The sequence below is a fragment of the Condylura cristata genome, unplaced genomic scaffold (assembly GCF_000260355.1).
Source record: "Condylura cristata isolate star-nosed mole 26May11 unplaced genomic scaffold, ConCri1.0 scaffold00005, whole genome shotgun sequence".
In the NCBI taxonomy this organism is placed as follows: domain Eukaryota; kingdom Metazoa; phylum Chordata; class Mammalia; order Eulipotyphla; family Talpidae; genus Condylura; species Condylura cristata.
Window position 1 is genome coordinate 43184979 of NW_004567106.1, and position 23618 is coordinate 43208596.

General features: G+C 34.4%; 1 protein-coding gene across 1 annotated transcript in view; it reads right to left on the reverse strand.

Moving 5' to 3' along the window:
- Positions 1 to 23618, reverse strand: part of ORC5 (origin recognition complex, subunit 5) — a 53553-nt gene that overhangs the window by 13635 nt on the left and 16300 nt on the right. The window contains exons 6-12 of the mRNA XM_004676913.2: positions 20507 to 20637; positions 18803 to 18851; positions 18630 to 18720; positions 16593 to 16645; positions 16074 to 16186; positions 14858 to 14905; positions 12285 to 12395 (exon numbers count right to left, since the gene is read on the reverse strand). Coding sequence (XP_004676970.1) covers positions 12285 to 12395; positions 14858 to 14905; positions 16074 to 16186; positions 16593 to 16645; positions 18630 to 18720; positions 18803 to 18851; positions 20507 to 20637 — 596 coding nt within the window. The remainder of the gene's footprint in view (positions 1 to 12284; positions 12396 to 14857; positions 14906 to 16073; positions 16187 to 16592; positions 16646 to 18629; positions 18721 to 18802; positions 18852 to 20506; positions 20638 to 23618) is intronic.

Here is a 23618-nt window from a genome sequence, read left to right on the forward strand (position 1 = left end):
TTTTTGGGCCTAAGGAAAATTTTATGAAGATAAGAACAAGGAAATAAATAATATGCTAACTATCGACATATTCTACATTGAAAGGAGTTACTATGAATATGATGGAGGTTAGAAACCCAGTAGACAAAGTACTGCATATAAAACAGGAAAAGAGCCCCCCCCCCCCCCCCCCGTGGGTTAAAGCACAGCACTAAGAAGCTAAAGCCACTTTCACATGAGTTAGATTCCCGCCTGCCCCGGAGGTGACCACATGGTGAGGCAGACCTCCCCTGACCCGCCCGCTGCTCCCCTCAGCAGTGTACTTCATCGATCTGCCTGTTCTGCTCCCCACTGTGTCTCTGGTGAAGCCTCTCACCGCCCCTGCATCTCTGGCCTGTACCCCAGTTCTGTATGCACAAATAAATAAATCTTTAAAAAAAAAAAAAAACAGAAAAAAAATGTAAATGCAAAAGAATAAAGAAGTATCTCAATATAGGTCAATGCCCTACCTCAATGACATAAATGGCTTTAGTAATTAAAAATCAACAATTCTATGAACAAATTTACCAGATGTAAGGAGTCGGATGTTCCCAAAATACTAATATATAATTTATTAATGTCATGCTAACTTTTCATAAATCAGGTTACATATATTAAACATAAAATCATTGTTTTTAAGATTTAATCTTTAAAAGACAATTTAGTTGGGAAAAACACGATTTTTTTTTTGAAAAACACAATTTTTAAGAAGCATCTGAAAATTTTAAGAAATACAGTTTTAAGAAAGCTGAAATTAGGCAATAAAAATTGTATTCCAAAGCTATACATAACTATATATATATTTAAAATATTACAGAAGCTTCAGACATTATTTCATTAAAAATCAACATGTACATACTACCTTACATTCACCAATGAAAGTACAATTCTGTCTTTTACTATACAACTGACTCCTTTTACCCAATCTAATAAAACTACCTCTTCCTCCCTCCCTTCTGGTAACCTGTCTCACAATCTGAAAGTTTATTCTTGTTTTATTTTATTCATCTGTTTTTTCTGTACACCACATATGAATAAAGTCACACAGTGTTTGTCTTTTTCTGTCTGACTTATTTCTGTAAGCGCACACTCTCTGGGTTCATTCATGTTGCAAATGGCAAGATTTCATCTTTTCTTATAGCTAAGACGATTTTACATTTGACAAAAAATTTACAAAAAAATTCATGACTATAAATCATATAACACATACAATATTTGGATAAATTTACAGTTAGTATAGTATAAACTTTAGTAATTTTTTAAGCAAAGGAACATTGACATCATTTCCAGGAAATGTCCTTTAAGTAAACTTAAATTTTTGTAAGGAAATTTTTACTCTCTTTCTGATTTCTATTGCCCATTAAGAATTATTATTTTGCCAATAATTTTCAGATTTTAGGGATTATAAACTGGTCTCCACAGCTGCTTTTCTTGTCTATTCTGTCACACTCAAATTCAAATGAATGAAACTCAAATGAATGAAAAAGCAGCCTCGGGAGATTTTCAAAATCAAGATTTCAAGAAAATACAATAAAGTGCTAGAAAATACAATAAAGCTTTTAAAAATGCTATAATAAGTCAGTTATTTCAGTTTTAGTCAAATGTTGTCATTGATGTTTTCCTCCAAATAGAAATTTTGGGTGTCAGTTTTTGGTTTAAAAGTAAGTTTCTAAAAATCTGAAGCAACACACTATCAAAAGGAAGTTTATTTCCTTAGCTTTAATAGACACTAATTAAAAGTTTTTATTTAAAATACTAAAGTGTGTGTATATACACATATGAAATATATACATGTGTATAAACACATATACATATATGAAATTAACATGTCATTAACATGTCACAAACATGCAAGGGTGTTTCTCTCTCTATGTGTGTGTGTGTGTGTATACACATATATATTCATTTCCCTCATTTAGCTCCTGTCATGACTGAAGTACCTACAAAGGAAAAAAAAGCTCTTACATGTACAATATTTTAAATTTACATCCTAAACGGGGTCATTCAATATTTGCTTAATCTTTGCTCTGTGTACTATTATGTTCTTTGTTCTCATCCATGTAGGGGATGAGCTGATTATTTGTGTCTTAACAATAGGAGTTCATGTACCACAGTGAGATTTTTTTTTTTCTTAATCTGAGAGGCAGTCACTAACAAGCTTCAGCTGGAAGTGCTTTATGTTAAAACAGTGTGAACCTGTTCCTGGGCTAATAAACTATGTTCTTTCTGCCAAGGAAAGGAAATCAATTTACAACTGTAATTAATTTTTAACAGGCCCATTATATTTAAACTTTCATAGGTTAGTATATATAGCAACTGATTTGTAAAATATCCTATGCTGCTTGTCCAGGAAGAGCAACATGATCTGAAATACTAAATTATTTCTTTTAAAAAAAATTAGTATATGATATGCCAGTGCATAAGGTACACATAACCCAATATGCACCACATTTGATCTGAGTTCAGGTGATGTGATAGCTCATGAGCATGTGGCATATACTAAGAGAGCAGAACTGCTATTTTTATACTCACAATAGACATGGTGAGTAGAGCATTGAAGAGACAGGCATATGCTATCAAAACTGGCAACTCAAAATCAACAGAAACTTTTATTTTTTAAAAAAAGGTGAAGAATGGATTATTAGTCTTCAATTATGCTCATATAAACAAGAAGTGGCATGTATGTTTATATAACTAAAGATAGCACTTCTAATCGCTGGAATTTTTTACCACACAACTGACTGCAAACCATTAGTATCCAAAAATATCATGACAGCATGCATAGGCGGATGGGAGGTCATTTATACATGAGTGATTCCCATGCTCAAGGAACTGTGAGACACAAACATGAAAAGACAGGTCTATGCCCTCAAAAATTTGAGACAAATGTATAATAAACAGGAATGACAATATAAGTGCTAATACCAGTGATATATAAACACAATAACCAGATTATAGATAAATGAATGATTAACAGACAGGGGAAGAGATCAAGAAATGGCACTTAGTGGTAGACCACAAACCATAAAAGAGAGCTCAACAGTGATGGGGGAGCAGTTCATGTAACACTATAACACAAAGAAAAACTGGTGTGTTTTCAGAAAGGAAACAGCTTAAATAGGATAAATCAAGGACATGGCAGAAAATAGGACTAGCTTGTGAAAGACCTTAAAACATGCTTGATAGACTTAGTGGTTCTGCAGATAACAGAACTTATTTTAAAAGTATAAACAAAACTCACAACAATTTTATTTTTAAGAAGAAAAATCGGAAAATGAGGATAGTGAGACCAATTAAAAAGATGGAGTAATAGTCTAAAAAATAATGAAACTATTAAGGTTATGGCAGTTGGGATGAGAAGGAATAACTTCAGCAAACATTTTTATTTAGTAGGAAAAATAAATTGATTGTATTTAGCAACTAACTGGACTGGAGGCAAGAGGTGCAAAAGACACTTTCTTCATAAACTAAAAAGCACCTGACATTATGTATACCACAAAATATGTTTAGTAAAGGGTATGTGAAGAAATGACAAAGTTGAAATCTAGACAAGTCAGAAAACACAGTAAACGGCTTAGGGAATAATTTGGTTGTGGGTATGTGATATGGCACACACGATCGCTCTACTGACAAATGGGGTCCAGAATTAGAGGACAGTGATTAGAAATAATGGAATTCAGAAGTTATTAGTGTACACATAGTACCTTTAGTCAGAAAAGTAGGTAAGGCAATTCTGGTAAACCTAGTGGTTCCCTTTCACCATGCATAATGGACAAAGTGAAAAAGAAATTGGGCTCTATAGGTGACTTGGAACTGGGAACATCCCATTAGAGGGAAAGAACAAGAACTTTTTTGTCATACCAGCTACTGAAAGGCATCTAAGTATAGTAAGTGGGGAAAATCTCTTCAGAGAACACAATGATAAGTTAATAAGGATTCAAGACAATTTCTTATTGGAAACCCACTTTTAAGCATCATCTTTTTATAATCACCTTCCCATAAAAGTATTTTTAAATGTAACACACAATTCCAAAATGTAGATTTCTCCAAATAACTTATCTCCTAACCTGTTATAAGACTCCCTTCATCATTAAAGTAATCTAAATATAAAGCTTTATCTGAGGCATGTATCTGTCTATTAAGGTAAAGACATTAGTAAGATTATTAGAAAAAGTTTTTTCAAGATACTTTCTGTATTTATACAACTTATCTTAATAGCATTAAGAATTCCAGTTGGATAGTAATAGCACATAGCAAGTACACATGCATACAAACACATTTTGTGTGTCTTAAGCAAAAAAAAATCTGCCAAGTCAAAATTTACTAGTTTGTTGAACACAATTCCAAAAATAATATGAATAAAGGATATACATTTGACATATTTATTAGAAGTAATACTATGCTTTGAGAAAGGTAGTTATAGCATATTGACAAGAATAAAGAAACAATGTATTTTTTATTCCAAAGTTGAAGACATAATTTATGTTTTTTTTTTTGTTTTTTTTTGTTTTTTTTTTTTATCCCAGAGGCAGTATTCTACAAGTCGCTCCTAAGCAATGGTTCCATTTTTCTAGAGTTCAGTAAAAATACCTACTGCTGGGCTGATATATTCACAGAGGCAAGGTAGTTACACTGAAGAAATTTAACATCTGATTTAAGGAAGAGAAGAGCAGGCATAAACACTGTTCTTTTACAAAAGAAAACAAGAAAAATAACCTTCTACTCCTTGGCAATAAAGTAAAATATGCTGTACTTTATATTATCTTTCAAAATGATTAATACTAGTATTAAAACAACAATGAAAGCAACAAATCTTGGTTTGACTTTACTCTTTTCAAATATGAAGCACCCTAAAACAGTTTTTTAAAATCTCCTGAAATAGGCACCTACTGCACAGTGGCCTGGTGGCAGAATAGTAACACAGCCACACCAGGGGAAGTAGGAGATTGGAGAATCTAATTTACTGCACCAGTGGAGACTGAGCATCCTAGCTGCCAGGCTCTTAGCCACTAAAACAAGGGCCTGGGCTGCCTGGGTCAAACAGCACCCTGCTGACCTATTCATCAGTGAAGTAGGCAGTAAGTAAGGCTCTTTTCATCTTTGGGAAGGAATGCCTTACAATTTCAGTTGTGTTTAAGGAAAAATCATAGATTTTATTTTGTACATAGGTTATTTCATATTAGAAAATGTTAGCATTCAAGATATTTTCTGTGATTTACATAATTTACCTTAATAGCATCACTAATTCTAGGTGGAAATTACAGGCACTGGAATGCTATTGTACCAAATGAACCACAGAGAAACTGCAAAGGAACTGCTTTTCACATTTTTAAATATTCTATAGTATCAAAGGAATTTACTTTCAGGAACACTGCCCCGCTTTGTTCACCAATTTTAGTATCTATAAAGATAACTTTCAGATACAAATCACTTTAAATGAAAATCTTAGAAAACATAAATTTTAAAATTTATGCTTTATATTTATAATGTTCAAATTCTTATTGATATATGCCCTGGACAGTGTTTCATCAACTATGGTTTATGACATGACTAGTGTATGATAAGTTCAATTACTTTTTTGTAGAAATACAAATGAAAGCATATTTTCCTGTAATATACAAATATTTTTAAGATAATCTTTTACAAGTAAAAACCTATAAAATCAACTTATTTGGTTAAAGTGCTTTGGATTAAAAATAATTTTAAATATTGCATACAAAAGTGATATAATGAATATAATTTTTAACCATAAAGTATCTGAAATATAGCCTTGTAACTTTTAAGAAAAGCCAATTAGTTTATGATAGGCCTCAGATAACACTTACTTGTCCATAAATTAGCAAGATTCAAGTCTTAACTGAGGTTGTTTGATACCCGTAAATAACTAAATTACACTGGGTACTAACAAAACTTAGTTATGACAACAGGTATCAATCATATGTCTACAAAACTAAAGCATAGTAGAAGAAAACATGCAACAACGTTCCTTATTTTCCTTGGAAGATAACACTTAAATATGTATGTAATCAAATATTAGAAGCTACTAAAATGAAAATTTCTGTTTCTATTTTTTTACTCCCCATACTAATTTGTTAGTTAGTTTTCACTTTAAATATAAACTGTTAGGTTCCATCAGCATGTATGCCCTTTCAGTAATGCACATACACAACATAAAATCTAGTAAATATAAACTGCTATAAACTGGTATTAATTCAGAGTACATTGTTTTTTCTAACAATAAAATAACTTATTCTCAATTGGAAATTTAATAACTAAATATTCCTTAAGTTACTATTTTTATAACTTTATTACAGGATAGATTTAAGCAAAATACAATGAAAATAAATTGTTAAAGAGAATTTTTGAATGTACATACCAATCTAACAATTTATAACTTGTGAAAATTTATAAATAATTATGTAGCTGGTAAATCAAGCTATATAAATAACACATTACTGTAAAATAAATCCTTTAAAAAGCTGCATGTAGACTAAATGAATAGAAAAACAATATCATACAGACATTACAGCCACTAAAAGGCAATTGAGTTCTAGGAGAAAAATGTTCTGAAGACACAATTTCTTACCAATTTTATTTACATGTTTATGAAAGTACACATGTGCATGTACACATCATTAAATACCTTCAATTTTATTTTTATACAAATAACCAATATTGTAAATTAACAAACGCATTTCTTTAAAGAAAATCAAAATCAGTATGAATTAGTAAAAGCTGTTTTCCTCGCTCATCTAAAGCTAGAATACAACAATCCTGCCATCTAGTGTCACATTAAGTACATGTTTTCAATACAAATGTCCAATGTTTGTTTGCCACTTAAAAAATTAAGTGTGAGTTAAATACAAATAGCCATGCCAAAGGAAGTCAACAACAAGAAAAGAAAATAAGGCACTTAGGAAAAACACATGTATCTTTTGCATGCCATTTCTGCCACATTTTGTACTTAAAGACAGTATATACACAGTTTGATTTTCTTGAATAATTTACTGAGCAAGGAAAGATCAACCTTATTAGGATTAGTTACACAGATCACTTCTGTATCCCAAATGTAAATTACTGAGATTAAGTCCTAAATGATATTTCTATCATTACAAACATAAACAACTCATTGAAGAAAATGTTTTAAGTATACAAAATTTATCATTTTAATTACTGCCAATGAGAAGACATAAAACATAAAATGATTGTTTTGGGCTGTTAAGGTTGAAAAGATTTTCACAAGTATAAAGGGTGAAAAGAATTTAATCATGACTATGGTTTAACTTTATTAAAAAATAAAAGTACATTTTGTGAAACTGTATCACTACCTCACTCCATACACAAAAATCATCTCAAAGTGGACTAAAGACCTAGACATAAGAAGGAAGCCATAAAATATCTGGAAGCAAAGATGGGCCAAACACTACACAACATACACTTCAGCAACTTCTTTAAAGATAGAGCACCCAATGCCACGATAGTGAAGGCAAGGATAAATAGATGAGACTACATCAAGTTAAAGAGCTTCTGTACAGTAAAAGAGACATTACAAAAATCAAACAGACATCCCACTGATTGGGAAAAAATTTTCTCACACAAAACTAGTGATAAAAGATTGATCACAAAAATATACGAAGAACTGATGAAACTCAACAAAAATAAACAACCCCATCAAAAAATGGGCAGAAGAGCTAAAAAGACACTTTTCCAAAGAGGAAATGCAGATGGCCAACAAGCATATGAAAAAATGTTCAACATCGCCTGTAATAAGGGAGATGCAAATTAAAACCACAATGAGATACTACCTCACCCCAGTGAGAATGGCACATCTTAAAACAACTAGCAACAACAAATGTTGGCGAGGATGTGAAGAAAAAGGAACTCTCCTGCACTGCTGGTGGGAATGCAAACTAGTACAACCACTAGGAAAAACTGTTTGGAGGCTCCTCAAACTGCTAAACATGGAGCTTCCCTACCACCCAGCAATCCACTCCTAGGTATCTACACTGATTGAAAAAGATACCTGCACCCCCATGTTTATTGCTGCTTTATTTACAATTGGAAAAACATGGAAGCAGCCCAAATGCCCAAAAGTAGACGACTGGATTAAAAAGATGTGGTACATATATACAATGGAATATTACTCAGCAACCAAAAAAGAGAAACACATGTCTTTTGCAGCAACTTGGATGGAGCTGGAAAAGATCATGCTTAGTGAGATAAGTCAGAAAGAGAAAGAAAAATACCGGATGGTTTCACTCATAGCAGGAGTATAATGGGCCAGGTGAGAAAATAATAAGAATAATGAACAACCAAATACCAGAGACATTTTGCAGGGGTGGAGTGGGGAATGGGATCAAAAACGGTGGGGGGAGGAAGTGCACTGGACTATGGTGATGGCACATGGGTGATTTGGTGTTGGGAAGTCCCTGGGGATTACAACTGATATGGAAAAATGCACAAAATGATGTAAAAATAAACTATTATGTTATATAAAAAAATTAAATAAATAAAAGTACATTTTGGTACAATTTCTTAACTAGAACACTGCTGAAAGATCTACAATAAAAGCCTCAGGCTAGTTAGTAAATCTCTAAATCAGCAACCTCTTGTTTTTGAGTATTTATCTGTACAAATCTAGACCTGCTGCCAGGACAGTCTTTGACAATGTTTGGATGCTACCAGTGACTTGTGACCCTGTCAGCAGACCTCTTGGGCATTCTGAGCTTCAGGCTTTCTCTCTGAAGATTAACTTAAGAGAACATGCAAAATGCTCTGCTGGTGTAAGTTACAATACGCAAGGTACCAAGAGCAAAGTGTGATATGTAGCAGTAGCAAAATTACTATTACTACATTACAACTAAAATGACTGTTAACACTACTATTATATAGCCCAGTCCACTTTTAAGTAAACCAGTTTGATAGCACATCTGTCTTGCATTCTCCTAGCTCTGTATCTTTGGTCATACCATCCTCCCTTCTTAAATTGCTAATCTAATTTAGCTCTATATTCCCTGGAGATAAGAGGTGAGCAGTTTATTATTTTCCCTTATTATTTAAACATTTTCTCATTTTTTGAGCAATAAGTTTCACTCATGTAAATTAGAAATATTTAAAGAAAAACTTTTATTCATTCTCACAAACCAGCTCCATTGTTTACCTTTTCTATAGTCCTACCTTTTCATAGTTTAACCTTTTCTCTCATACTACCAAACCCACAAATGATCTCTGCTATAAACTTCCAGGAACACTAACATTCATTCACAGCTTTACAACTTTATTTTTATGTACATGTTTCATCACCCCAGAATAAATCATAAACAACCTGAAAGAAAAAAAATTTATAAATCATCGTGTTGCTACCAAGGTAATTTTGGTCGGTTGAAAAGTACAATCACATGTGAGACAAGCACCTTTCTGTCCTGCTGAAAAGCACTGCCAACCTCACTTCCTTAGGCTTTAATTCTAAAATATTTACACATTGTAACACACTGGGACATTATTTACCTCTCTGAGGCTCAATTCCTTATAGTAAAGAAATTGAGTATTGAAAAGGCAAAACCAAAAAACTCTAGATATACAAAATACATATGAATATATACAAAACAATAAAATGTCAGGTATGATCAAAAGTCAATTTCAAATATGAAATATAAAAATTTTATATTTCAAATATGAAATATAAAAATATGTGAGGGGAAATCCCCAGATTAGGGGTATAAAATGAATTAGACTAGCAATAGGTTCATCAATGTACCCAGCTATCTAGCTAATTATTTACATAGGTCATTACATAACAGACATTTCTTCAAAAACACAACAAATACAGTGTTTTATAAATGTTTACTTAAAAATTATCTAACTTCTAAAATTGAGAACACTGAAAGCAACTATTTAGTGAAAAAATTAAGTTACCAATATTCCCAAATAATCTCTAATGTCCATTCAGTGACCAACTTCATCTGCAGTGAAATAAAATGTGTTATTTATGTATCAGCCTAAGAGCATACATATCTGAGGTGATAATTGTTTTTTAGTTAAAACTAGCTTCATAGGAGAAAAAGGAACTCTCCTGCACTGCTGGTGGGAATGCAAACTAGTACACCACTATGGAAAACTGCTTGGAGGTTCCTCAAACTGCTAAACATGGAGCTTCCCTACCATCCAGCAATCCCACTCCTAGGTATCTACCCAAAAGACACAAAAACACAGATTGAAAAAGATACCTGCACCCCCATGTTTATTGCTGCTTTATTTACAATTGGAAAAACATGGAAGCAGCCCAAATGCCCAAAAATTAGATGACTGGATTAAAAAGATGTGGTACATACATACAATGGAATATTACTCAGCAACCAAAAGAGAAACACATGTCTTTTGCAGCAACTTGGATGGAGCTGGAAAAGATCATGCTCAGCGGCCCTCCCTGGTGGCGCAGCGGGTTAAAGCACAGCACTGAGAATCTAAAGCCGCTTCCGCATGAGTTCAATTCCTGCCTGCCCCGGAGGTGACCACATGGCATGGCAGACCTCTCCTGACCCACCCGCTGCTCCCCTCAGCAGTGTACTTCGTCGATCTGCCTGTTCTGTTCCCCGCTCTGTCTCTGGTGAAGCCTCTCACTGCCCCTGAGCCTCTGGCCTGTACCCCAGTTCTGTATGCACAAATAAATAAATCTTTAAAAATATATATATATAAAAAGATCATGCTTAGTGAGATAAGCCAGAAAGAGAAAGAAAAAATACTGGATGGTTTCACTCACAGCAGGAGTATAATGGACTAGGTGAGAAAATAACAAAAATAATGAACAACCATATACCAGAGACATTTTGCGGGGGTGGAGTGGAGAATGGGATCAAAATCGGGGGGTGGGGAGGGAAGTGCACGGGATTAATGTGATGGCACATGGGTGACTTGGTGATGGGAAACCCTCGGGGATTACAATTGAGATGGAAAAAAAAAATGTACAAAATGATATAAAAATAGACTGCTATAAAATAAAAAAAAAGAAAGAAAGAAAAACTAGCCACATAAGGCCCTCCCTGGTGGCATAGCAGGTTGGAGCATGCACTGCAAAGCTGACTTTGGCCACTTCAGTGCAAGTTCCATCCCCACCCCGGAGTTGATCCACATGGCACAGCAGACCTCTCCTGACCCGCCCGCTGCTCCCCTCAGCAGTGTACTTCACTGATCTGCTTGTTCTGCTCCCTACTCTGGCCTTACCACCCCTGCACCTCTGGGCTATACCCCAGTTCTGTATGCATAAATAAATAAATCTTTTTTAAAAAAAACTAGCCACATCATTTGCTTTTTCCTTCTATGTCTTCATGTCCTGAGCTAAGTACTGTTTTTCTGGACCTTTTAGTTGGTCCATTTACATACACATCTACTATGACTATATTTTTATGAAGTAGGTTTTTCTGAAAATACCAACTTAAAAAAATCTTCAGTTAAATTGTCTTATTCCTATTTTTGTGGTACCACTGCCATCTAGTGAAACTTTTAAGAACATAAGCATTTTGGAAGTAAATGACTTTTTTTGAAAGTAAATGATTTTTTAAAAAAATATGCATACTGTCAACCTGCAGAATGTGTGTATATTAAAGTATACACATATATGTATGTGTACATATGTATATATATTCATATATATATGCATTATAGATTAAAACCCTATTTCATTTCTTAAAATTGTATTCATTAAATTGACTTCTGTATTATAACTTATGAGTTCAATCATAAAACTACTTATTTAACCAACAAAATAATTATAACAAATATATCTTAATAAAAGTTGTTTTTCTCATCAATTTATACCTGCAAACATGTAAATTCATTGAGATACTCTAAGAATCTGCATCTGGAATTTCCAATTACTTACAAAAACTCATTTATTATATAGTTAAAATAGTATCATATGCTGAGCCCTCCCTGGTGGCACAATGGGTTAAAGCATAGCACAATGAAGTTATCCAAAGCCACTGCAGCATGAGTTCAATCCCCAGCCAGGGAAGTAACGCACATGGTGTGGCAGACCTCTCCTGACCCACCTGCTGCTCCCCTCAGCAGTGTACTTCATCAATCTGCCTATTCTGCTCCCCACTCTGTCTCTGGTGAATCCTCTTACCAGCCCTGCACCTCTGGCCGGTACCCCAGTTCTTGTATGCACGAATAAATAAATCTTAAAAAAAAAATAATACCATATGCCAACTCAGTTTATCAACTGTGTAACTGAAGAATTTCACAAAGATGAAAGGTAATAAGCTTACCTGGGAAAAGATATTTGCTGTTGGAGCAACTCTACTGTCCACAATACTGTATAATATTGCTAATAATCTGTCCAGTGGGAACGGTTTTGGTCCAAGAAGATGATTGCTTGTCTATAGAAAAAAAACATGGATTTTCTTCTTACAGCATATGAATTCCCATTAACAATTTATTTCTATTATACACAGTTCCCCCAAAGATTCCAACAGAACTAGTTTGCAGCCCCTCAGTTAAAACTTTCCTATTGGTCTCCTTGGTGGTGCAGGAATTAAATTCTCAGCTATTGCCAAGCCACTGCAATGTGAGTTCAATCCCTAGCCAGGAAGCTACCTCACATGACACACAGACCTCTTCTGTGTTGCCCATTTCTCCCCCCCTCAGCAGTGCATTTCAGTGGATCTGCTTGCCCTGCTCCCCACTCTGGTGGGTCCTTTCACTCACTGTTCCTCTGGCCTGCACCTCAGTTCTTGTATGCATAAATAAATAAAAAAACATGTTTTTTAAAAATAAAACTTTCCTGTTATAATCATGATTTCTTCAAGATTTTCTGACAGCATCAACAAATATTTTTTGTTTAATTTTGATCTATTTATTTTAGCAACAATAAATATACTTGTCTCTTGTCACTTCTGTGTACCACCTGGCAAATGCATTTTGTTCAAAAGTTGTAGAAAGATTAATTGTTCTAAAAAATAAGTCATAGTAATTTCAGAAAATCATTAAAAATGTTTTATGACTTATGAGTAAGGTGTCAGTATGAAATAATAAAATTTATTTTAAAACTTTAAAGCTTAGGCCCTTTCTAGTGGCACAATGGGTTAGGGTACAGCACTACAAGCTGGCCGCAGACACCTCAGTGTAAATTTGATCCCCACCCCGGTGCCCCACATGGCGTAGCAGACCTCTCCTTTCTCGCCCACTGCTCCCCTCAGCAGTGTACTTCATTGATCTGCCTGTTCTGCTCCCCACTCTGTCTCTAGTGAATCCTCTCACTGCCCCTGCACCTCTGTACCCCAATTCTGTATGTATAAATAAATGAATCTTAAGAAACAAAAAGACAAAACAAGGCAAAAAGGACCTCTTAAAAAAAAAAAAAACTTTAAAGCTTATAAAATGTTTGTGAACAGTGATAAATACAATTAGTTATACAATCATTAGAAAATTACAGTGCTCAAGTTCAATTCTTTAGACAATTTTAGTAGCAATGTAAGTACTTAAGTACTCTATATTAGCAATGGCAAATTAAATGAACTACATTATATACATGGGAATGACTCTTTGAAAGAAAAATTACTTAAATACCTATTCAAATTACAAAGTGAAATATTTACTTAGCTAAATAAAAGATAGCTTAAAAATTATTTTTCAGGTCTTAAATTTTATATGCTTCCTTAACAAATATTTCAAAACATTCAGAAAACTACAGAGGTTAATATAATAAATGTTAATGTATCCAAATTTATCAAACCCTAACATTATTCAATATGTGCAAAGAAATAAAACATTACGTCACATTACAGATAAACTGAAACCCCCTTGCACCTTTCTGCCATTCCACTCTTCCCTGCCTTAGAAGGAACTACCATCCAAAATTTGGTGTTTTTATCACCTTCGTGATGAACTAAAACTACATGTATCAATTTGGAAAAATCTCAAAAATATCACATTTAAAGGCAAAAAAAAAAAGCAATCTGGTATAGTGACATGTACAAAATGGTATCACAGAAAACAATGTATATATCTTTATTATGGTATAAACCACTGAGGGTTAGAAAATTTGTTCTTTACTACAGAACAGCCCAGTCTATCTTGACCATCCAAATTAAAACAATGTCTTCAAAGTTGGCAAAAAGATCTACCAATTGGTAAGTCTATATTGAGCAAAATTTCCTTCAAGAATGGCAGAAAAAACTCATAGCTTGCAATAAGCAATGTGTATAGTTCAACTTTCTCCATCTACCAAGAAAAACAGCAGGCACTTTAAATAAATACACTTATAAAGGGGAACAAGTGATAGAACAGTCTAAATGTTCCTTTTGCCAATTTCAATCTTGCTCCATACCCACACTCCAAGGTATTTAGTGACTCTAATTACTGAACTTTTCCATATTCCTTGGGTCAAATCAACTTGCTTTTCGGTTAGTTTTTAGCCTTCTCTTGTCTGTTCAGACCTCTGTATTATAAATATACTATGCAGTTTTATATTTTATAGTTCTCTCATTTAAGTTTTTAATTCTTTTATTTTTCTATTTGTTCAATGTTATTTCTGTAAGTTTATAAAACAAGGAAGAGAAAAATCAGCTGTATTCAATGAAAAATTCCAGGGTGACCTTTTTGAATTAATCATTCACTAAAAATCTTTGTCAACTTTCTTCTCTCTTGTGTACAGTTAGCTTGAATGTGACTTCAATCTTAGTATTCAACATTAACAGACTACAACTACATTATAAAGGTTCTACATTAATACAAATAACTTCTTATATACAAATGACTAATACAATTATGCATCTATTCACTTCCATACTATCCTAAATTCCTAAGATTTTCCCTTTAGAGATATTAAAACGTAAATTACCTTTTCATGTTTCTTTAGAAAGTTAGTTTTCTTGATTTTCCCATGATGCTACAGAAAGAAAATAACTTTTTACATGAAAAATGAGTACTCCACAAAACAGAAAACACAACTTATTTTCAACATGACACACATAATATCAAATTAAGGATCTTTGGCTTTATTATTTTATTCTACTTGTCACTTTAAAATATTAATATTTTAATATTTATATTTAAACTGTATACAAGATTACTTTCACATGTAAAGAAAGAGGCTTTAAAATAAAATGGTATTTCTTAAAAGAATCTAATACACTGCTTTATTACAGTACATTTATTGCTATAAAAATAAACTTCCAAAGATGAATAATTTTTATTCATCCCTTAAAGCAGACTGTTAATTCACATTAAAAAACATTAATTGAGAACAGTTAATAAGTACTGGAATTCAGACTGGGAGGAAAAAAATAAATGTGTTCTTTGCCTTCATGAAACATAGTAGGCAAGATAGGCAAAAAATAAAAATGTATTAGAAATATATATTTAATAGTGATTCCAATTCTGTATTATTTTTTCAAAAGGAAAATAATTCCAGAATAGGATTTCTCCAACTAATGTCCATGTAGCAGAGGTCTCTAAATGTTCTAAATAATGATGTATGAGACGTTACTAACGTCAGAGCTTTAGGACAATAATATTTAGAGCCCTTAAAAAAATTCCCATCTTTAAACAAAAACTTATTTATGTCTTTTTTAAATCCATTATTACCTAATGTACTCTGAACTCTTATGTGAAGCTATGTACTTCTCCCAAATTTTAAGCTATAATCTTAAAGCCTTTTGAGAATGAGTCCTAAATACATATTTAGTTATTCATTATTCTAATCTCTGCCCTTAGAAATGTACAGCTATTGCCAAATTCCAAAATATTCCTGAGCTATTAAAAAATAAGGTGAGGCCCTCTCTGGTGGCGCAGCAGGTTAAAGCACAGCATTAAGAAGCTAAAGCCACTTCCGCATGAGTTCGATCCCCGCCTGCCCCAGAGGTGACCACATGGCACAGCAGACCTCTCCCAGCCTGCCCGCTGCTCCCCTCAGCAGTGTACTTCGTCGATCTGCTTGTTCTGCTCCCCGCTCTGTCTCTGGTGAATCCTATCACCCTCCACATCTCTGGCCTGTACCCCAGTTCTGTATGAATAAATAAATAAATCTTTAAAAAAAAAAAGGGTGAAATTCATACCTTAAGAAAGAATCTCTTGTCAGTTCTTGCTGGATTGTATGAAGCAAGGTATGCAGCAATTAGAATAAACTTAGAGTAATAAGGAAGTTCCACATGAGTATATGCCGACAGACCTATAAAAAAATACTTGTATGAAGATATTTAATAGGCTACCATTAGACTCTAAGTATATTTTATCTTGTCTGACTGCCCTATGTGGCTCTCTGTCAAAAAGACCTACTTGTAGAATTTAAAGTAACATGAAAATTATGGTGATGGGTGATGAATATTATTATTGATATACTTTTTTCATTTTTGTTTGACTCCTCCTAATCTGAAATCTAAATCTTACCCATCCTGTCCTTCGGAGCCATATTCTTCACTAAACATTCTCTCATACTCCCCTAACAGTCAAAAACAGAAAACTGTCTCCCCTATAAATTCTTATTTTGTATATTTTACATATAGCTCATGGAAATTCATACCTATATTGACAAATAATTATACATAAATTATATTTGTTACTGAAGGAGCAATAACCTTTCAGTTGTCCTAAATCAGTGTCGTCTTTCTGTAGCTTTTCCCACTGTGAACTGAAAGAAAATAGAAAAACAAAAAGTGTGAAAAATAATCGTAAGTCCTAAGAAAGTTCTAAAAATAATCTAAATTCCTTTTACTTATTAACTTAATAGATTCAATTTACTTATAAACAAGAAAATATACACACAATGTTTACACCTCTACAAAATCACTTCGTATATATTAAAAAAATATAAACTTTCACTTTCAAAAACTCTCACCATGTTTCTCTATATAGAAAAAAGGAGTAAAATATTCTGTAATATTTCTACTTATTCAGTGATTATCAAAGTTTTACCTGAATTTAGCTAATTAAGCCAAAAGCAATGTTAGGAAAGAAGTCGTAAAATAATGGCTTTGTAAGAAAATAAGAAAACTGACCAGGAAGTATGAAAAGCAGGGAGCGCTGATATTTTCAAATTTCCTAGATTACTTTGTAACCTGAGATTAACACCTATAGGGTGCTTTATTGACAAAAATCATTTTTATTGCCAAAAATCATTTTTACATATAACATTTAAATCTTCTAAGACTTGTCATAGGTAGAAATTGAGGCCTAGAGGTTTTAGATGACTTGCTAAGTCCACATGAGACAGAAAATAGCTAAGTCGTATATTACAACCACTGTTCTTCCCTCTACACCATGTACTATCATGTCTCCCTGGCAAGTTTCATTATTACGAAGTTGTAAAATGAAAAATGTGAATTTATGACTTGATTTATACAATCTTTTAATAACCAAACTGTCATTACACCATTCAAATATTTAACAAAAACATAAAAACAAGCTGAAGCAGATTTCCCTGTGGCTTTCCACAGTTAAAAAATTAGCAATTGGTATTTATACACATGCCTGTTTTAATAGTGTAACATACTGGTGGTTAAAAATTGTTTGTCCTGACTCTTCCTGGTGGTACAAAGGGTTAAAGCACTGCATTATGAAGCTCTCTGAAGTCACCAGCTTACACTGCCAGCCGCCACCAGCGCCCAGCTGGCCTAAGGGAGGTGGGTGCTGGGACTGCCAGGGGTTGAGGGCGCCGGGGTTCCCAGCTGTCACCCCACTGTCACCCCACCAGCCTACAATACCAGCCACCACCAGTGCCCGGCTGGCTTAAGGAAGGTGCGTGCTGAGACCACCAGGGGTTGAGGGCCCTGTGGTTCCCAGCTGTTACCCCACTGTCACCCCACCACCCGCCACCAGCACCAGGCTGGCCGAAGGGAGCCAGGGTGCTCGGAGAGCCAGGGGAGGAGGGTCCCGGGGTTCCCAGCTGAGTGCCAAAGAGGGGTCAGCCATCGAGGTGCCTCTGCCCAGCCAGCCCCTGCCCGAGAGGGAGATCCTGCTGCCACTGTGTGCCATTTTTTTTAACTGTGAAACATTTTTTATTTTGTAATATTAAGCATGATTGAAACTAGTGCATAAAAATATTAAGTGCATTGATGAAGAGGTGAACTGTTTGAGTATTTACTTTTTGTAATCCAGTTAAGGCAATTAGCATAAAAGCATCAATATAACTTAAGAATATAGCTGAACAGTGAGATGTGGTAACTCTGTATGTTCTAATTGGCCTCCAAAGGCATTCAAGGGATCATCAAATATAATGGACACCTTCTGTTGAGATCTTGGTTCAGGCACTGCCTGTGAAGAGTGACTTTGTTTTGGTTGTCTTAGACTGGATTCACCACCAGGGAACTGACCCACATGGTGTGGCAGACCTCTCCTGACCAGTTTGCTGCTCCTCTCAGCAGTGTATTTCAGTACATCTGCCTGTTCTGCTCCCCACTCTGTCTCTGGTGAATACTCTCATCCACCACACCTCCAGCCTGTACCCCAGTTCTATAAGCATAAATAAATAAATCTTAAAAAAAAAATAGTTTGTCTTTCTCAAAATAACCAGTAATGACTCCAATTTCAAGTTTTCCCAAAGTGAAGGTAAAGATTTATAATAAATAAATCCCCAAAATATGTAGAAATAATACACATACTAAATAGAAAATTACCTTGATATTTCCCTGAGATAAACAGTCTGCATGGCTTTCTTCAAGTGAGGTTCAATATTTCTCCATAGTTTGCGAGTATCACGTTCACTTGCTACCCCAAAGTAGAGAAAATTTTAATAACTTGCATCTTAGACAAACTCTGTTCAAGAGTATTAAAATGACTATATAGTTACCTTCGCCTTTAACCACAGGTTCACAATATTTAGGAAAATTAAGTACTGCCTGTAAAATAATGAGGGGGAAAAGTTATTTATTTACAATTACAAATTATTTTTCAAGTAAAATCTTTATTGCAATTCAAGCAATTTTATTTTAATACAATTGTTCAAGTAAAATGTTACTATGGCTTATTATTAGAGTAATAAAACAGCAAATATCAGTAATAACACTAAAACAACTTGTGAACTACTACTTGGCTGGCAAAATCCTACCTAATGTATTAGCTTCATAATCACATGAGCCCTTTACAATCAGCAACTTTGTAACTTGGCTGGAACAGAAGTCAGGGGTTCAGTGCATGCAAAGGATTCAACATTTCATTGCTGGCTTGTACATGGAGAGGGCCAAGTAGCAAAGAATTAGTGTGATCTATAGCAGGCCTGAGAGACTGAGCTGATAGCTAGCAAGCATTTTTGGGCCTCATTCCTACAATCAAAAAGAACTGGATTCTATCAAAATCTGAATGATAAGCTTAGAAACAACTTTTCCCCAGAGTTTCACACTGGGAATTCAGTTCAATCAGAACTTTAATTTATCCTTGTGCTATTCTGAGCAGAGAAGCCAGCAGTATAGTGCCTGTACTTTTGACATACAGAACTGTGAGCTAATAAATATGTGTTCTTTAAAGCTATTATATTTGGGCCTCCCTGATATCCCAAGGGTTAAGTCTTACTTAGTACTGTCACCATCACAGCCTGACTTCAATCCCTGGCCAGGGAGCTGACCCACATCTGGAGCATTAGACCTCTCGTCTTGACCACTGCTCCCCTCAGCAGTGTATTTAGTAGATCAGCCAATTCTGTTCTCCATTCTGTTTCTGATGAATCCTCTTACCATCACCACCCCACACCTCTGGCCTATCCCCCAGTTCTTCTAATTCATAAATAAATAAGTAAATCTTTAAAGATAAATAAAACTGTTAAAGTTGTAGTGGTTTGTTATTTACCAATAATACACATATTGAAGTATAAATATTAAAACACCTTAATAGTCAAGAAGAAGTAACTTCTGAACTGCCTTCCTGTTTTAGAATATCTGCATTTTATTTCCAAAACTCTAAGAACAAAAATGAGACTATAGAACTTCTGCATGAAGATTAATTTACAGAAATTTTCATCAAGCAATAACTATATGACAAGCCTTACTGTGCTAAGTTCTCTATATTAACTCATTTAATCTTCCAAACAATTCTATGAAATAGTTGTTATTGTTTTACATTATGTTTTCAATGATTGATTTCCCTTTTTTCTGATCAGAGAAAACTCCCCTTTATTAAAGAGCTCATATGACTGAGACCCACTCTTATAATTACACTATCAGAAAACTGGATATCCTGAAGTCAGACTGGAATAAAAAAAGCATAAATGATTTCTGATGAAGAGCAAGACACAAGATTTCAAAGCTACCTTCCCACAAACTACATATTACTTACAAAGTAAAAAATACCACCTTAATTAAATAAGTAAAGGTGAATGAAAATTTTCTGATCAAGTCAAAGGCAATACTAACACAGACTTCTACTTACTTATATAGTATATTAATCTCAAAAGGCCATATTCAAATTTCTAGATTACATTTCCAGCTTCTAGAACATCACATCACATAACATGGAAAAATACTAAAAAAGATACATTCCTTAAAGCAAAATGCTCACTCACCAGGTATCTGAGCTCTTTCAAATCCCGACAGACAGTGTAGAAAACGCCAAGAAGAATATTAATGTAGGCAGCATAAAAATCAGCAGAATATTCTGGAGGATGATCATGAGACAGTATCTTTTGAAGGTTCCCTGTTCATAGGACAAATAAACTTTGAATGATTGACTCAGTGTACTACTTATACCTTCTGCATTTTATAACAAATTTAAAACAGTAAGTATACAGACTCAGCAATAGTTAAGAATAATAAAACTAACAGATTAGAAAATAGAAATTGTGAAAATAAGATAAAATAATTATGAATATGTTACAAAAATTATCACTAAAAGTTTTTCAAGATAAATATTAAACAACATCTAAAGATAATCTCAAAAATTTCATTATTGGCAAAATCAGTACCAAACATGAGAAATAGAATCTAGTTCACTTAAGGAAAACAACTAGAAACAAACAAGTAGTGCTATATAAGTAACCAACAAACCAGAGAAAACACTTCACTTTTTTAAAAATGAATTCATTAATTTTTTAATGAAAATCATCATCTTTGTCATTCCTTCTTTATAGAACATGTTTTTTTCCTATAACTTTGGAATTCTTCTCTTGTGTTCTCTGTACATTGCCAAATTTTTTAAATCCTAAATTTTTATTTTATCCTGTTAGAAATAATGTGATGTGGGTCACTCGTAATAAGGGAGATGCAAATTAAAACCACAATGAGATACCACCTCACTCCAGTGAGAATGGCACATCTTAAAACAACTAGCAACAACAAATGTTGGTGAGGATGTGGAGAAAAAGGAACTCTCCTGCACTGCTGGTGGGAATGCAAACTAGTACACCACTATGGAAAACTGCTTGGAGGTTCCTCAAACTGCTAAACATGGAGCTTCCCTACCATCCAGCAATCCCACTCCTAGGTATCTACCCAAAAGACACAAAAACACAGATTGAAAAAGATACCTGCACCCCCATGTTTATTGCTGCTTTATTTACAATTGGAAAAACATGGAAGCAGCCCAAATGCCCAAAAGTAGACGACTAGATTAAAAAGATGTGGTACATACATACAATGGAATATTACTCAGCAACCAAAAAAAAAGAAACACATGTCTTTTGCAGCAACTTGGATGGAGCTGGAAAAGATCATGCTTAGTGAGATAAGCCAGAAAGAGAAAGAAAAATACCGGATGGTTTCACTCATAGCAGGAGTATAATGGACCAGGTGAGAAAATAACAAAAATAATGAACAACCATATACCAGAGACATTTTGCGGGGGTGGAGTGGGGAATGGGATCAAAAATGGGGGGTTGGGGAGGGAAGTGCACGGGATTATGGTGATAGCACACGGATGACTTGGTGATGGGAAACCTGCGGGGATTACAATTGAGATGGAAAAAAAAATGTAGAAAATGATGTAAAAATAAACTGTTATAAAATAAAAAAAAAAGTAAAATAGATTTAGCTGGTCAAAGGCAAAAACAAAATAATGTGATGTGGGAAGCATGTTAAAGAGAAACAATTACCTTTTATTCAGAATTTCTTGGTTATAATACATAGATCAATTAGTAATTCATTTCTTATTGCACTCCTTTAATAGTTCCTTCAAACTCTCAGTTAAAAGTAATAGGACTGGCCCTCCCTGGTGGCGCAGCGGGTTAAAGCACTGCACTGAAAAGCTAAAGCCACTTCCGCATGAGTTCGAATCCTGCCTGCCCCGGAGGTGACCACATGGTGTGGCAGACCTCTCCTGACCCACCCGCTGCTCTCCTCAGCAGTGTACTTCGTCGATCTGCCTGTTCTGCTCCCCACTCTGTCTCTGGTGAAGCCTCTCACCGCCCCTGAGCCTCTGGCCTGTACCCCAGTTCTGTATGTACAAATAAATAAATCTTTAAAAGAAAAAAAAAAAGTAATAGGACTAGGGTCCTCCCTGGTGGCACAGCTGGTTAAAGAACAGCTCCAAGCTAAAGCCACTTCAGCATGAGTTCGATCCCTGCCATACCCAAGAGGTGATCCACTTGGCAAGTCAGACCTCTCCTGACCCACCCGCTGCTCCCCTCAGCAGTGTACTTCGTTATTCGGCCTGTTCTGCTCCCCCACTGTCTCTAGTGAATCCTCTCACTGCCCCTGCACCTTTGGCTATACTCCAGTTCTTTATGCATAAATAACAGACACTCAAGGACATAAAGGAAAACAAAAGTATAATGAGATCTGTACTCAACTGCAGACTAGTAAGAAAAAAGAAAAAAATTATAATTAGATCTGTACTCAACTGCAGACAAGTAAGAAAAAAGAAAACAGGTTGGTTAACTCAGACACAGAAAAAACAAATATTCTAAATAAAACAAAGTGAAAAAAATCTGAAATTTAAATACTTAGGAGGGATAGTCTCAGGTGGTCTAATATACATGTAATCCATTCATAGAGAAATAGGAGGGGTGAGTTGATAGTTTTTGAATAATGGCTGAAAATTTCACAAAGTAGGTAAAATTATACAGCTATACATCCAAAAAGTTAAAAAAAAATCTCAAGCAGTATAAACAACAAAAGCAGGATATTTTCTTTCTTATCTTCTTATTTCTTTAAAGTCCAGTAATAATAACTCATTATCATAGAAATTTATAATACAGAAATAAAACAGAGAACAGTATGAAGACTGTAAAGTAGGAAACAATATGTAACTGAGAATTTAAAATTGTACGGGAGCATTATTTATCCCGATACAATAACTAAACCAAATACCTGATGAAGAAGCATGAAAATCAACCTGAAGAAAAAAAAATGCTTTCCCAAACAGTAGGTAGTCTGCATGTGGTAGAGACCAGAAACAAAGATACCCACACTGGGCCCCTACTGGTCACTGCTGAGAAGTGACGGTGTCTTGAACATCAGATGCCACAGTCCCAAGGATGATACATATATGAAGTTACGGTTGGGTGCCATTACCAACTAAGATTATACGTTTTTCCACGTTTACTATTCTGACTATATTTTAGCTCATCAATTAGTATTTCCTTTTAGAATATCTTTTGTGTGTCTATTAATTTTTTATTTTTTATTTTTTTAAAGATTTAGTTATGCATACAGAACTGGGGTACAGGCCAAAGGCGCAGG